At 38.9% G+C, this 13,413-nt stretch overlaps 1 protein-coding gene and 1 non-coding gene across 3 annotated transcripts in view; both read left to right on the forward strand.

The window, feature by feature from the left end:
* Positions 1–13,413, forward strand: part of TRPC3 (transient receptor potential cation channel subfamily C member 3) — a 41,924-nt gene that overhangs the window by 18,016 nt on the left and 10,495 nt on the right. For both annotated transcript variants that reach the window (XM_040556297.1, XM_040556298.1), the window contains exons 3-6: positions 1,417–1,602; positions 8,283–8,447; positions 10,293–10,509; positions 12,236–12,469. In XM_040556297.1, coding sequence (XP_040412231.1) covers positions 1,417–1,602; positions 8,283–8,447; positions 10,293–10,509; positions 12,236–12,469 — 802 coding nt within the window. The remainder of the gene's footprint in view (positions 1–1,416; positions 1,603–8,282; positions 8,448–10,292; positions 10,510–12,235; positions 12,470–13,413) is intronic.
* LOC121070275 lies at positions 12,570–12,739 on the forward strand. The gene has a single exon (XR_005819981.1). It is a non-coding gene; the product is annotated as a U1 spliceosomal RNA (small nuclear RNA).

Genomic DNA, 13,413 nt, shown 5'->3' on the forward strand with positions numbered 1-13,413 from the left:
TTAAGAGTTTATCTTTATAGTACTTGGCTTCTATGATGAAACTTTCTTTCTTGAGTAGACTGGCTCCCTCTTGTCTCTTCCAAGATTGCTATTGAGGCCGACAGTTGCGGAGCCCTCCTCTGCAAGGCCTTTAGCTATGTAGGATTTGATGACTAATAATTTTCACATCTTTTACTTGAAAGCCTTCTCTACCTTCAGACCTCCATGCTTATAAGTATGTGTAACTCCTTTGACTCGCTTTCTTACCAGACTTTGCTTTTTTGAAGTCCTAAATCTTGGTTGCTTGCTTATCCTTTCACTGAATTTGATCCTGCACCTTGGTTTTTTATAATTGGTTCTTCTGTGCTATTCCCCTTGATTACCAAAAATTAAACTAAAATAGCTTTGTTGGTTCAAAGTTGTTCAAGCTCATCTATGACCAAAGAAAATAACTGGGTCCTGTTTAGGTCTATGATTAGGACTGCTTGTTTCCAACTCTGTATCTGGGATGTCAGTCTTCCATAGTAAGATAATTCCTGGTAGTATTTTTCTGTATCCAGTAATGTTTCATTTTGATTTGTATCTGAATCTGACTTATGGGATTGTTAGCTGATTCCTGCAATTACCCTATGCAGCTTCTTTTCCCAAAATAATTTGATGCTAGTGAGAGCATGTTAGTTCCTCTATCATGTTTTATAAATGCTAAGTTAAAAATTTAATAAAACTTAGCAGTATAAGCAATGTACTTAGGCAAAGGGGAGAGAAATTAGGTTTTGGGGGAAGAAAAATTGAATTTTTTTTCACATGATGAAGACAGAAGTTTTAATGAAGTATTTTTGGGAAAGTGGGAGCCACAAAGGAAAAATCAGTGTATCCAAAAGTGATTTTAAAAAAGGTAGTGATTGAAAATGAACAGTTCACTGATGAACAGTGAACACAGGAAAAACAAAGAGACAGAGGACTCAGAATAGCATTCTGATGGGGAAAAATGAAGAAAAGCTGTGGAGTAGTCAAAAAAGAAGGCTATGCTACTTTGAGCTGGATTCTGAAACATTTGATATAACAGGGCAAAACAGGTACAGTCAAGTTTCCTCCTACAGCTATAGCTTTTTGTGAGGAGTTTGGAGGCTGCATCACACGAAGTCACGGAAATCTGGCTGAGAGGTCACAGATATGCATGAAGATTGAGGTTTCTGCCAAGGTAGATATCAGATAAAAGCTTAAACCTAATGTCACAGCGGTGGTGGAAGACCTGCAAGCATTTAAAAAGTGCAAACAAAGACTTGAATTTGCATGTTAAACCGTTAGCTTAAGTTTTTGAAAAGTAACCACAAATGTTGCTTTATAGGGAAGCAGCACAAAGGTACTTTTTTTTTTCCTTGCTGTTGATTCAAGCCTGTTCCTCATGGGCTGTTTTCTCTAACCCTTCTGTTTCAGAATGACTATCGCAAGCTGTCTATGCAATGCAAGGATTTTGTGGTTGGTGTTCTCGATCTCTGCCGAGACTCGGAAGAAGTGGAGGCCATTCTGAATGGGGATTTGAATTCAGAGCCAGTTGAAACGCAGCGACACAGAGCGTCACTGAGCCGTGTGAAACTGGCCATCAAGTATGAAGTCAAAAAGGTAAGTGCTTTCAGACAACATGATAGGAACACCATGTCATCTCACTGTCCCACAGGTTACGAACTGATGCTCTGTTGCATTAGAGGCAGCCATAGTGTGTGTAATCAAGATTCTCACAAGGCAGAAGCTGGCAGAAGGGGGCTACAATGAAGGAGTTATGTTTAATGTATATTGCACAGCTGAGAATTGGCAGGAGATTTTAATGACATAAATCAGCTGTGTTAGCAGGGTTATGCACAGTTGATCAGATTCTTCTAGTGATTAAAAAAAAAAAGCAGAGACAGATTTTCACTTAGTGAAAGTAAAGATGTATCTTCCTGCCAGTCTGTGATAATATCTACTCAAAAGAGAAGGCTGTTCTTATAAACGAGTTGGTTTCAACCAAAGAAAAGACCAGGAATGTTCATTATTGCTTCTTGTTACCTTTGTTTTCTGACTTAAATAGGGCAAGTAAATTCTGGAAAGTAGATTTCTGAAAGTCTGACAGCTTTCTACTAGTGTTCTGTGAACACGTATTTTTGGAAAGAAAGGACTTCCTTTTACTACTTTGAAAATGGAAAAGAGAACATTTAAGTTGCCATTAAATATATTTTTCTTCCATTTAGTCTAAAATATGACAGTAAATCAAAGAGCTCATAAACAACTGTGTGGATTTCAAGAAGTGGTATTACGGTGAGAAATCTTGAATGATCTACTTTGTGTATTCCTTTAAAAAATCTAAAAATCAGTCCTGAAAATTAGGGAATATGTTTGTGGTTAATTCATCAGTTACTTTCAGTTTGTCATTTATGCACTGGTATTTGTCAGCATTTTTAAGGAACGTGAGTTCATTTAAAATTTTATGAATGAGTGTTACGTAAAAGAAAATGGAGCTCAGTCTCACACATTTGATGTGATGCATATCCATTTGTTGTAGCAGTCTTTGATATCTACCCGTGTCGTTCTCTTCAAGATCCCACAGCACTAGCACAGAAAATAGTTAATATAGTGTCCTACTGTGAGAAGACTCAAGAAATAGTGATATCTATGTACGTTATTTACAGCTACCTATTTACATAGTTACTATAGTTTCCATTCTTAACAGACATTATACTTTCATCATCTCTGCAAGAAGTCTTGTGCCTTTCAGAATAAAAAAACACTGTATTATGTGGCCGCCTATTGAGCCAATCTGCCATATAAAATTAATTGTAAGCAACCTGCTTACAGGTTCCACCAAGTTGGGAAACGGTGGTGTTTATCATGTCCCCAAAATATGGAAACAAATTGTAGACGGATTCCAAACAATAAATCCTTGTTTCTGGTATAGAATTGTTCTACAGCTGATAAATGCATATTAATTGCCAAAATCCAAAGTAATATATATAAAGCATTACATTAATTAAAAGAGTGGAACAGGGAAAAATAAAAGCACATAAGCATATAAGTTATCATGTCTAAATAATGTATGGATTCTTTGTTTTGTGTTTCGGTGTGTACCAAACCTTTTCTGAGATTCACGTCTCTGCTTTCTTGCTGAAGACCGTGGTTCTCTTCTGAGAGTTCGTTGTTGCTGATTAAATTCATTGCTGAGCAAAGGGCCACCCAGGTCTGTTAAGAATAGCGAAGATCTACATGGTGCAAAAAAGACAGTTCCATGTAGCAAACTTGTTCGCGTCTCCTGCAAGAGATTAGTTATTTGTAGATGAACTCAGGGTTTTGGCTCCAGTTCCTGACAAATACAGTTCCGACTCTACAAGACTAATGATCGTGGTGGGAGGACATAAACAGATGGTGCAGGGCTGTTACCATATTCATACACGTGCTGTTCTGTCTAAGTGGCCATTACAGAGGGCATGGCAAAGGTCAAGCCAGGACATTTCTCTGCTGCTGTGGTCCTTTGATGCTGGGATTGGCTCTCTACAGCTGTGGCAGATCATTGCAATGCTCTGACTTCAGAACAGATTTAGATGTGGGAACTCCACAAGGGGTACTTTGAACCCTGAAACTATAGGAAGCAGGCAAGGATGTGACTTATGTTTCTTAGGTTGCAGTATTTCTAGCTATGCTTCTGGGTCAGGAGCACTACGGTCAGTTCACCATTGCAAGATAGGTAACGCAGCCAAACGGAGCTGCAGTTCATGGAACGGTTAATGAGCAGAGTGTCCTTTGCGGAGGGAGGAGAGACGGAGAACAGCATATGACAAGTGAGCAAATGCTCTCAAATGTTCACTGCTGGGAAATGCAGATTTTAATTCTGTTAGTAATGAAATTTTTGCACTTAATACCCTAGGCACTGCACTAATTGAAGCCCATCCTGGAAACAGGTGGTGATTTTTGGTGTTAAGGTTCAGGCTGGAACTGCAACCCCAACAGTGAACATCTAAGGGAATCAGAAGCCAAGAAAATTGGTTACAAGTACTGTGCTCTGTGCTGAATTGTTGCTGCAGTATTGCTTTTAGTATTGTATCTTAACTCTGTAGAATGCCAACACAATTTCAGAGAACTTGCTGACATAGGGCCACATTCTGCAATTTTTAATCAAAATGATATTTCCAAGTGAAACCAATACGGTTTGAGTAAAATTACAATGTTTAATTTTCAGACACTGAAGTTTCTCATTGATAGGAACGAAAATTGGGAAATCTCTGTGTTATGTGCTTGTGTATCAGAGTATGCGAGGATCTGCTCCTGCTAGGTCCCAACTCAGTCATTAGGATGTTAGGAATAAATAACATTCTAATCACCCTTAGTCATACAGAAAAAAATATTTACATACTGATCATTCGGTTCATGGTCATAAAACAGAATGCACCTAAAATGTTACAGTCAGTTACACACAGATAAAATTAAAGCAGATAAATTAAATTTGGGAATTCCTTAGTGACCAGATACAGGCCTCATGCGTCTTTATTGTACACTGGGGTTTGGATTGGGTCGTAACGTATTAGACAAACGTAATAATTAAGTAAAATCAGCATAAGTAATGAAAAATAAGAGACTGCATGGAAAGTAGGATGAGAGAAGAGATGCAGAAGGAAGAAGGTTGCAGGATGATATGGCTGGTAGGTAAAAGGTGACGTGAACTACTGTGCTGTGAGGAGATGAAGCAGGGGGGCAGGTGGATATGCAGGGGAAAAAAAACAGAAGAGGTTGCAATTGCTTTCAAAATAAATAAATAAAAATCAAATACTTTAACTGAGACAGAAGGATGAATTGCTGAGCTATTATGGATGGGACAAGTGACATGAGTTGCTATGAGGAACTGGAAGTGGTGTGTATTCTTGCAATTACCAACAGTTAAATACATTGCTAAGATGTTTAAAGAACCCTTAGACTTATTTCCAAAGAAGAACTCGCTGTAACCATTGGCATCTTAGTCGCTAACTTCTCCCTTTTCTGGGGAAAATTATAGCCCAGGCAGATCTCCTCTCGGCGTCAGATGAGAATGTTGATAGACCATGAGAAATAAACTAGCACACAGCTCTGGATAGATGAAAGAGGGCCCTCAGGCTGATTCATAGCCTTCGGCAAGCTCCCTTAAACCTCCTTTTCTGCTTTTTCCCATTTCCTCTGGCAACAGGAGGAATAACGTGGGTGTTTCTTTTCTCTCCTCTTCCCTACAGTTTTAAGTCTGCTTTTTAAACATGTCTTTGTAATTTGAAATTATTATTTATTTTTCTGTCTTTGCTCACAGTTAATCTGCTGAGGTATTTGTCCTTTGATGGCCTGAGTTGAAAAGGAAACGTATGCTCCCAAAGAGGAGACGAGTATGTCAGAATGTGTGCTTTACACAAACAGACAAAAAAGTCTCTTTTCCTCTGGCCAGGTTAGAAGCTTCTATGGTACATAAGCTTCAAAGGTGACAGCCTATTAAAGAGAATAAAAATACAATTCGAGTTGACATCAGTTTCTGAAGGACTTCTAAAATCTCTTTGTTTGTTTGTTTTTTGTTGGCCATGCAACTATAGGAACAAACTGTGTTTATGTGTGATCTAACTGGCTACCGAATCACGCACCAAAATACTTAGGGACTTCTGTTTTAAAGAAAAGTAGATTAAAATATGCAAATTACTTCCCTGTTTCAAGTACATGCAACAGCTTCAATTTTTTCCTCCTGAGAGATTTAAGGTTCCCTGTTCTCATTGCCAATGAGTTAATTTTATTTTTTGAAGAAGTCTGCCCTACTGTATGCACTTATTAATGAGTTTTGGAATATGAATGGAGTTTTGCAGAAAAGACCTGGCAAAAAAGTGTATATAGTACGTTATGATCTCAACAGAGTACAAAGCCTAATAAAATTGATATACGACATTTACAGTATTTTTTAACTATAAGTAACTCATGTCAAATCTCACTGTTAATCCAACGTGGAGTTATCAGAATTATTTTCAAATCCTTTTTGTGATACCAACTAGCATTCTTCACTCCAATTTACTAGTAATTGGTGATACCAACTAGCATTCTTCAGTCCAATTTACTAGTAACTGTCAACCAGTTTGACAAGTAGTTACCTGATTTCTTCAAAGGGCTGTGATAACTAGGCTTTTTACCCTTGTGCTTAACCAGTGTCCCACATGCTCTTCTAATGTGGCAGTCTCATGGGGCATGGCATAATTACAGTAATACTGATGAGTGTGGTAATACTTCAGAAATGTAAATATAACAGGAGCGCAGGCAGCCATAGGACTATTCCCTCCAACTCCTTGCGTTTCTTCTGCACGCTCTTGGTTGTACGACGTGGGAGCGACTGTATGGTCTTTTCTTTGCAAGTATCCCATTGCTTAATCCTACTGAATTAGAACAGTTCTTTAAAAACGGGGCAACACATGTTCATCCTTCAACTTAACCAAGAGTGTTCTCAGTAAAATTAAGCTTTAAGCATATCAAAACAAGTGCAGTAGGTGGCCACAGCTTTTTTTTATCATTCCATAATTGCTTCGATAAATATATCCATGGTGAAGTCTTCCTGATGCTGCACGGGAGAAAGTTGGAAGTTGCATGTTTTTTTTTTTTGTGAGTACTAGATCCGTAATATTTGCCGTTTTAATATCTAAACGTCTCAGTCAGTGCTTGCTTTCAATTTTTGGACACTTAGTGAGGAATCTGTGGAAACTAGGGACTAATGAAACTTGTTTAGTGAAACAATATAAAAGGCTCAGGAAAGCAAGTTTGTTTTGTAATAACTGTCTTGAGAAGAAGCTGAACATTAATCTCAGGTGCATTTTTCTGCTTATCTGTTTGTCTTTTCTTGAGTAGACCCTGATAAATTCACTTGAATGCCCAATTTCTTTGTCTTAATGGTCTTAATGTTTGTCTGGCTTATTTGTGTGGTTGTATGTTTTTTTTCTTTTTTTGTTTGTTTGTTTTTTGGGGGCGTGTTTTGTTTTCTGTCTTAAAGCACATGGTTACAAAAGTGCTTGATGATGTCTTGGCCCTGCTTGGTTGAAGTCAGTTGAAATTTTATCATTGAAATCAGTGGACATCAGAGTCAGGTCAAAACAGAGTAAGCATATATTTGACAGTTGTCTTTCACATGTCCATGTTTGAGTATAAGTGGTAGCTGTGCATGCTTAGACTACTACAATCAGGACATTTTGTTTAAATGCTTAAATATTCTCTCAAAGTTAAGTGTGCAGATTTGAAAATATCAACCTTTGGTCTTTATATCAGAAACTATATTTATTCAAATATTTGTACAAATGTACTCTTGTGGCTTCCCCAATTCTGTCTGATGCTTGCTATAGATTGTATACACTCAGGATCCTCTAAAGTATTAAAGTAGTATAAAGGAACAATTATTTTTCAAAAATGTGAAATTTGAGTATCAAAGGTATGAACTTAAAATAGAGAATATACAAAACTATGCAATCTATTGCAAAATGCAATCTATTAGCATACTTAGAGCATCATTAAAACCATAGGAGCGTCTTTTCATCTGACTCACAAAATAGAATTTCCTTGAGTCACTGAATAATAACTGTTATTTTCCACAACACACCAAAATGTCTTGGTAGGACCTGGCTTCTTACTGTATTTCTAATCCCAGGTGCATCCAAGTAGAAGCGGTACCTAGCACCATTGATGCTAATAAGAGAAGAAACCCTTTCATTATCCATCTCTGTGCCTTTGTTGAGGTTTAAAATTCTGTGCTATAGTTTCACTTCATTTATTTCTTGCCTTAGTAAGTTTTAGACTTAAAATGTATAGATGGTTAAGGAGATATTTGGAGCCTTTGTAGAAGAACCAAATCACAGGGCAGTGATGTTTGAGGAAGTGGATGTGCAGAAAGGGAGGGGCTCAAGGTGAATTCTGGGTCCCCCAGAATGTCTGAGCTCCACTCAGACTCTGCATGTACCTTGGATCAGCTGGATTTCCTGAAAAATTGTTGGAAGTTAGCAATAAGGCTCAACTCTGACCCGATCCAGTTGGGTATGCAAAGTTGTTCTAACGATGTGTAAAAGACTTTCGTCGGTGATTGCTGTCCATGTGTGTGACTCTGTCCTCAAAATGCTTCTTTTAATGAGCTCAGCAGTTTCTTCTTTATTTGTTAACCATTATTTTAAAGGAAAGAAAAAGAGGCGTGGTTCTTAAGGTCTGAATTAACATCAGATATTTAAGGTTTACTGATCCTGTACGTAGCAGTCATATAACTCATACTATAAAATTTAATGTCTTGGTTTTCTGTCTTTTTTCTGCAGTTTGTGGCCCATCCAAACTGTCAGCAACAACTACTGACTATCTGGTATGAAAATCTCTCAGGACTGCGGGAGCAGACCATAGCTATCAAGTGTCTGGTTGTGCTGGTTGTGGCGTTGGGCCTTCCTTTTCTAGCCATTGGTTATTGGATTGCGCCATGTAGCAGGGTACTGACTCTTATAAATTGTGTATCCTATACTATTCTGGGTGCTGTTTTCAAGTTTATGGCTTTCAAAATTTAAAGATGTGCCTCTAATTCTGTTGTTTCCAATTTTTAACCGATTAATGATATTTTTAGTCTACAGCAAAGAAATGCATTTCACTCCTATGTTTTCCTTGCAATTCACTTCAAAAAGGAAGTTTGCTCATCTCTTGCATATTTCAGGGGAACCTGGTGTTTTCTCTGGGTTAAATATTTGTTTACTTTTAAGATAAATGTGTATGAAATAGTATAATTGTTGTTCTGATTATTATCTGAAATGTTGTTTTCTGTGCTTATCTTTAGTGAAGATATTCCTCACAGCTCCATGTCATAGAAACATTAATACTCTTTTTTTGGTAGTGTCTAATGTGGAAAAGTAACATTTGTGCTTGAGCTTTAATTCTCAGTACCAGAAACACCTGACATTTTTCATAGTTCTCATGTCAAACAAATGCAGTGTACCTTCAGATGGGTTATTTGATATTGTATTTTCAAAATGCTTTCTAAAGGTCATCAGCAGGAAAGGAACCTGGGATTGTTTGCACAGGTAGTAAATGCTGTTTAGTGTGTGCTGGTCTGCTTAGTGCATAGTAGCTGACCCCAGTTTCTGAGAGCCACTCCTTGAAATAAGAATGCTACTTACAGTTTCCCACCTGCTGAACTCATTTTTTTTTTCTTCATATACAATGCTGCTGATAATGCAGCACTCCACAGGGGATTTTATGATAGTGGGAGGGACATGCCAACTCAAACGTGCAGTTGTGTCCGGAGGTCTCTGAAGAGCACTGCTAGGGGATCTCAGTTCCATCTCTGTGCCTGAGCTGATGCACGCGTTGCTGCCTGTGGTGCAGCCTCACTGGTACTTGCCTTCTTTGAGGACAGGGCTCGGGGAGTCCAAGCAGCATTGGCAACGTTAGACCTTCACTGTCTAAATTAAGGGCGCTGGCAGTATCGCCCTCAGAGGGATGGACTTGGCACTTTTGACCCTGGCTTGCAGGATGAGGCTAGTACAGGTGGAATCACAGACTCTTCTTTTTTGTAAAGCGAGTAACAGCAACAGGCCCATTGCTCTTCCCAGCATTGTCTTCTGGAGTCAGCTGTTCCTCTCCTGAGCTACAGAAGGGCTGCCTATGTTGTGTCTATTCTGTCCTAGCAGGTGCAGATGTTGAAATGAATTAGCTGAATTTATTTGGAAGTAATATCTCTGATACTTTCTTTCTTAGTCCACTGTGATGGAATTGTCATTAGTTTTAGTAGACATTTGCAGGTTATTTGTTTGGGACCTTCTGCTCTGAAAAAATGTTCAGTGGATGGAAAACAGTAGCCAGAGATGAGAAGATGAGTCTGATTTTTTTTTTTTTTCCTAGAGTTAGGTTATAGTCACAGACAAGCTAATAATACTTTCTTGTTGGTAGGGGAAGTGTTCTGCTACTTGGGGCTTTTAATTATTTGCCATAGGCTTGCTCCAGCCCCCCCATTGGCATCTGTGGGCATTAGATCTAATTTTTTCTGAGAGTGCCAGTGTACACTTGTAACTCCTTGGAGTGTTTCCCAATAAATATTGCCATTTAGAGTTTATGGAATAACATAAACACACACTAACAGGACAATATAGTCCATGAGACTGCGTTTGAGAGGGTTTTGTCTGAAATGGTAAAGCACCACAGTTCAGGGCACTTGAAGGAGTATCGTTCGAAAACAAAGTTTCAGACTGTTCTGAGCACTGAGTGCCATAAATGCTTCTGAAATACTTGACAAAAGAGTTTGTTTCTTTGAAAAAAATATGACTGCTTTCATTCTGCCTTTGCAGCTTGGAAGAATTCTTCGAAGCCCGTTTATGAAATTTGTGGCACATGCAGCATCCTTCATTATTTTCCTAGGCCTGCTGGTGTTCAATGCTTCAGACAGATTTGAAGGCATAACAACGCTACCAAATGTCACCGTTACTGATTACCCTAAGCAGATCTTTAGGGTGAAGACTACTCAGTTCACCTGGACAGAAATGCTGATCATGGTGTGGGTACTTGGTAAGTATAATGCCCCTTCCATCTCTGTCACTGTTTGCCTGAAGGTAGAAATTCCTAAAAGAAAGGAGAGAAGCCCAGGTCCCGAACCTTCGCTCTAGCTGCAGCACAGTTAAAATTAAGTCCTTAGGGCAGATAACAGTACATTGGAACTGGTGAAAGCATCTCTGTGCTGGCCCCTCTCGTAGCATGGGGTAAATACTTGTTTGTTGATTGGCAGTGACTTTGCTGCAGTTCAGTAATTCTGGCTTTTGTAACAGGAACACAGGCTTGCTGAAGAGAACACCAGAGAAATTTTACTTTGGTTTTCTTAAGTAGGATCAGCAAGTGTACTGTGCTGCTCTGTGTGCGAGAAGGTGACCTCAGTGTTAATGAGCTGGTACATCAGTGCTTGTGTGGCTTTGCTGCTTAGGTAGGGTTTGGAGAAATCACTGATTCTACCCGTGTCAAGGGGCTAATGAGTCAGTTCTCATTACTCAATATTTTTCACAAAAGCTAATCAGCTGTTGGTCTGATTGAAACTATGTATGGCAGAAAATGCCGTTTTCTAGCTTTTCATCAAAGTTAGGTGCTTTATGTAGGAAAACAGCTACTTGATAATGTAGCATTCTCAGCTTTTAGAGGCTGCAGAAGAGAAAGGGAATACTTCTTTGGCTGCTACAAGTTCCTCACTCTGCCTTTTGAATCATCTGTATCTTCTGGCTTAAGCACTGCTTAATGTCAAACTCTGTTAGGGTATGGAGATCAGCATACCTGGTATGCTGCCTGGTGGTAGTCCCATTATATCCTGATGGAGAGCAGCCTCTTTGTGTGACAGAAGGCAAGGACTGAGGTTTTGGTGGTCTTTAGGACTCAGTCACTGTGAGAAATTTCTTAGACACTCAAGAGACAACCAGCCCCAAGCCAATCCAATCTGTGGCTGCTATGCATGTGGTTGGGGTGACAGCAAAATTGCAATTTAGATTGGAGAATCCATGGCTCAAGCCTGCAGCAGAGCAGTACTCCCTCCGAACTACACAGCCAGGGAATCAAGGAGAAAGTTTTTTCTTTTATTTTGTTCTTGCTAACAAACCTTTTTGAAGTAAGAGAAGGTCTTGATTCACAACAATTATATCTCAAAGTCTTGATCAGGCTGTGACCTGGATTAATCCCACATGAACGAATTTCTGAGGAGTTTGAGTAAGAAAGCTGAGTTACAGCCAAATTCTACTTTCTGTGCTGAAAAGCATCTTATTCTGTAAAGTAGAGAACCAGTATTGAAACTGTGCCATTTATATTTGGGCATCTCTGTAGCTGGGTTATTGTGCTTCTCTGTGTTAAATAAATAAATAAGTAAAAAATCCTTCTGATTCATGAGCATTTTATGAATGCAAATGGTAAGGAAATGGGAGGTTCTTTTTCCACATTTAACATTTTTCTTCTTTAGAAGCCTAGCATGTTGTCATGTTGTTGGGCTATAACACTTGCAGTGCGAAGTTGTGGCTCTATACTATCCTGTATGGAGACAGCTGAGCTTTATCCTTGCATATTTATTTATGTCTTGCCATTTGATCAATCCTGTTGAAACCAAGACAGCCTTACTCAAGGTGTGTGACAACCCTGTGATGCTGCAAGTAAGTGAATTTTTGTTCTGCTGGTGCCACGTGGTTTCATGGAATGGGAGAATGCAGGAAATTTAAATGGAAATGATGTGGCCAGCTTTGCTATGTTTTGTCATTTCTTGTTGCAGGTATGATGTGGTCAGAATGCAAAGAGCTGTGGCTGGAAGGACCCAGGGAATATATTTTGCAGTTATGGAATGTTTTGGATTTTGGGATGCTGTCCATTTTCATTGCAGCTTTCACGGCGAGGCTTCTAGCATTCCTGCAGGCCACAAAAGCACAACAATATGTGGACAACTACATTGTGGAGAGTGACCTCTCTGAGGTCACGCTTCCTCCAGAAATAGAGTATTTTACTTATGGTGAGTTTAAATTTTCTGCAGCTTGGATGTTAAAGTAGAAAAACTAGCATTTGAAGCCTAAAATTGATTTTCGCTTGTGTTTGTGTTCATAGCATTGTTTATGCTTACCTGGTAGGGGAGACACCATGATCAGGCCGGTGGTTTTCCCAGGGCGAGGCTCATCCCCTGCATTCCGGGTGTGCTGACCCCTGCGATTTCCCCAAATGCGGGAAACTCGACTGCAGAATTTGGGGGGGGGGAGGTTGGGGACTGCGTTTGTGCTCTCCCCTGGCTTTTTTGGGGATTGGACCTGATGATCTCTCGAGGTCCCTTCGAACCCCTACAATTCTGTGATTCTGTGACTATCTGTTCCTATCTCCCTATCTTTCATTCTATACTATTTAAACAACAGTTGTTATGATGCTAATTTGGCAAATGTTTACCAAATCAAACAATGTGCATAAGGACAAAAGTTCAAATGTAACTTCATTATTTAACTGCCTTTTGTTGTAACTATTTATACAGAGCTAAATTTGACTGTCTTAATTTTAAACATTTGCAAACTTTATTTTATTCTCCACATAATGCACAGCAGATACAATTTTCATGTGATTTTTTTTTTGCTTGGTTCAGTTGTTTCAATATTGTAATTCAATATTTCTTGATAAAGGAAGGATGCGAGACCCAGTAATCTGTTCAAATAGAATGGAAGTAATAAACAGTTGGTTATTGCAGTGCAGAAATTAGAGATGTGATGAATTTCTATTTGCAGCAGCAGCAAAGGCTGTATTTGCTCCTGACGGCTCCTTCGATATATTACAATAGCAAATTTGGTTTTGTTGTTTACTTTAATTGCTATATAATCAATTTGACTTTGGATCTATGTAAATACACACTTAGAAATGTGGTATTTTGATATCAAAAGCTTTCAGTCAGCAGTGTTGTGCTAAGATGGTACAGTAATT

Source organism: Cygnus olor, chromosome 4 (genome assembly GCF_009769625.2).
Source record: "Cygnus olor isolate bCygOlo1 chromosome 4, bCygOlo1.pri.v2, whole genome shotgun sequence".
Classification (NCBI taxonomy): Eukaryota; Metazoa; Chordata; class Aves; order Anseriformes; family Anatidae; genus Cygnus; species Cygnus olor.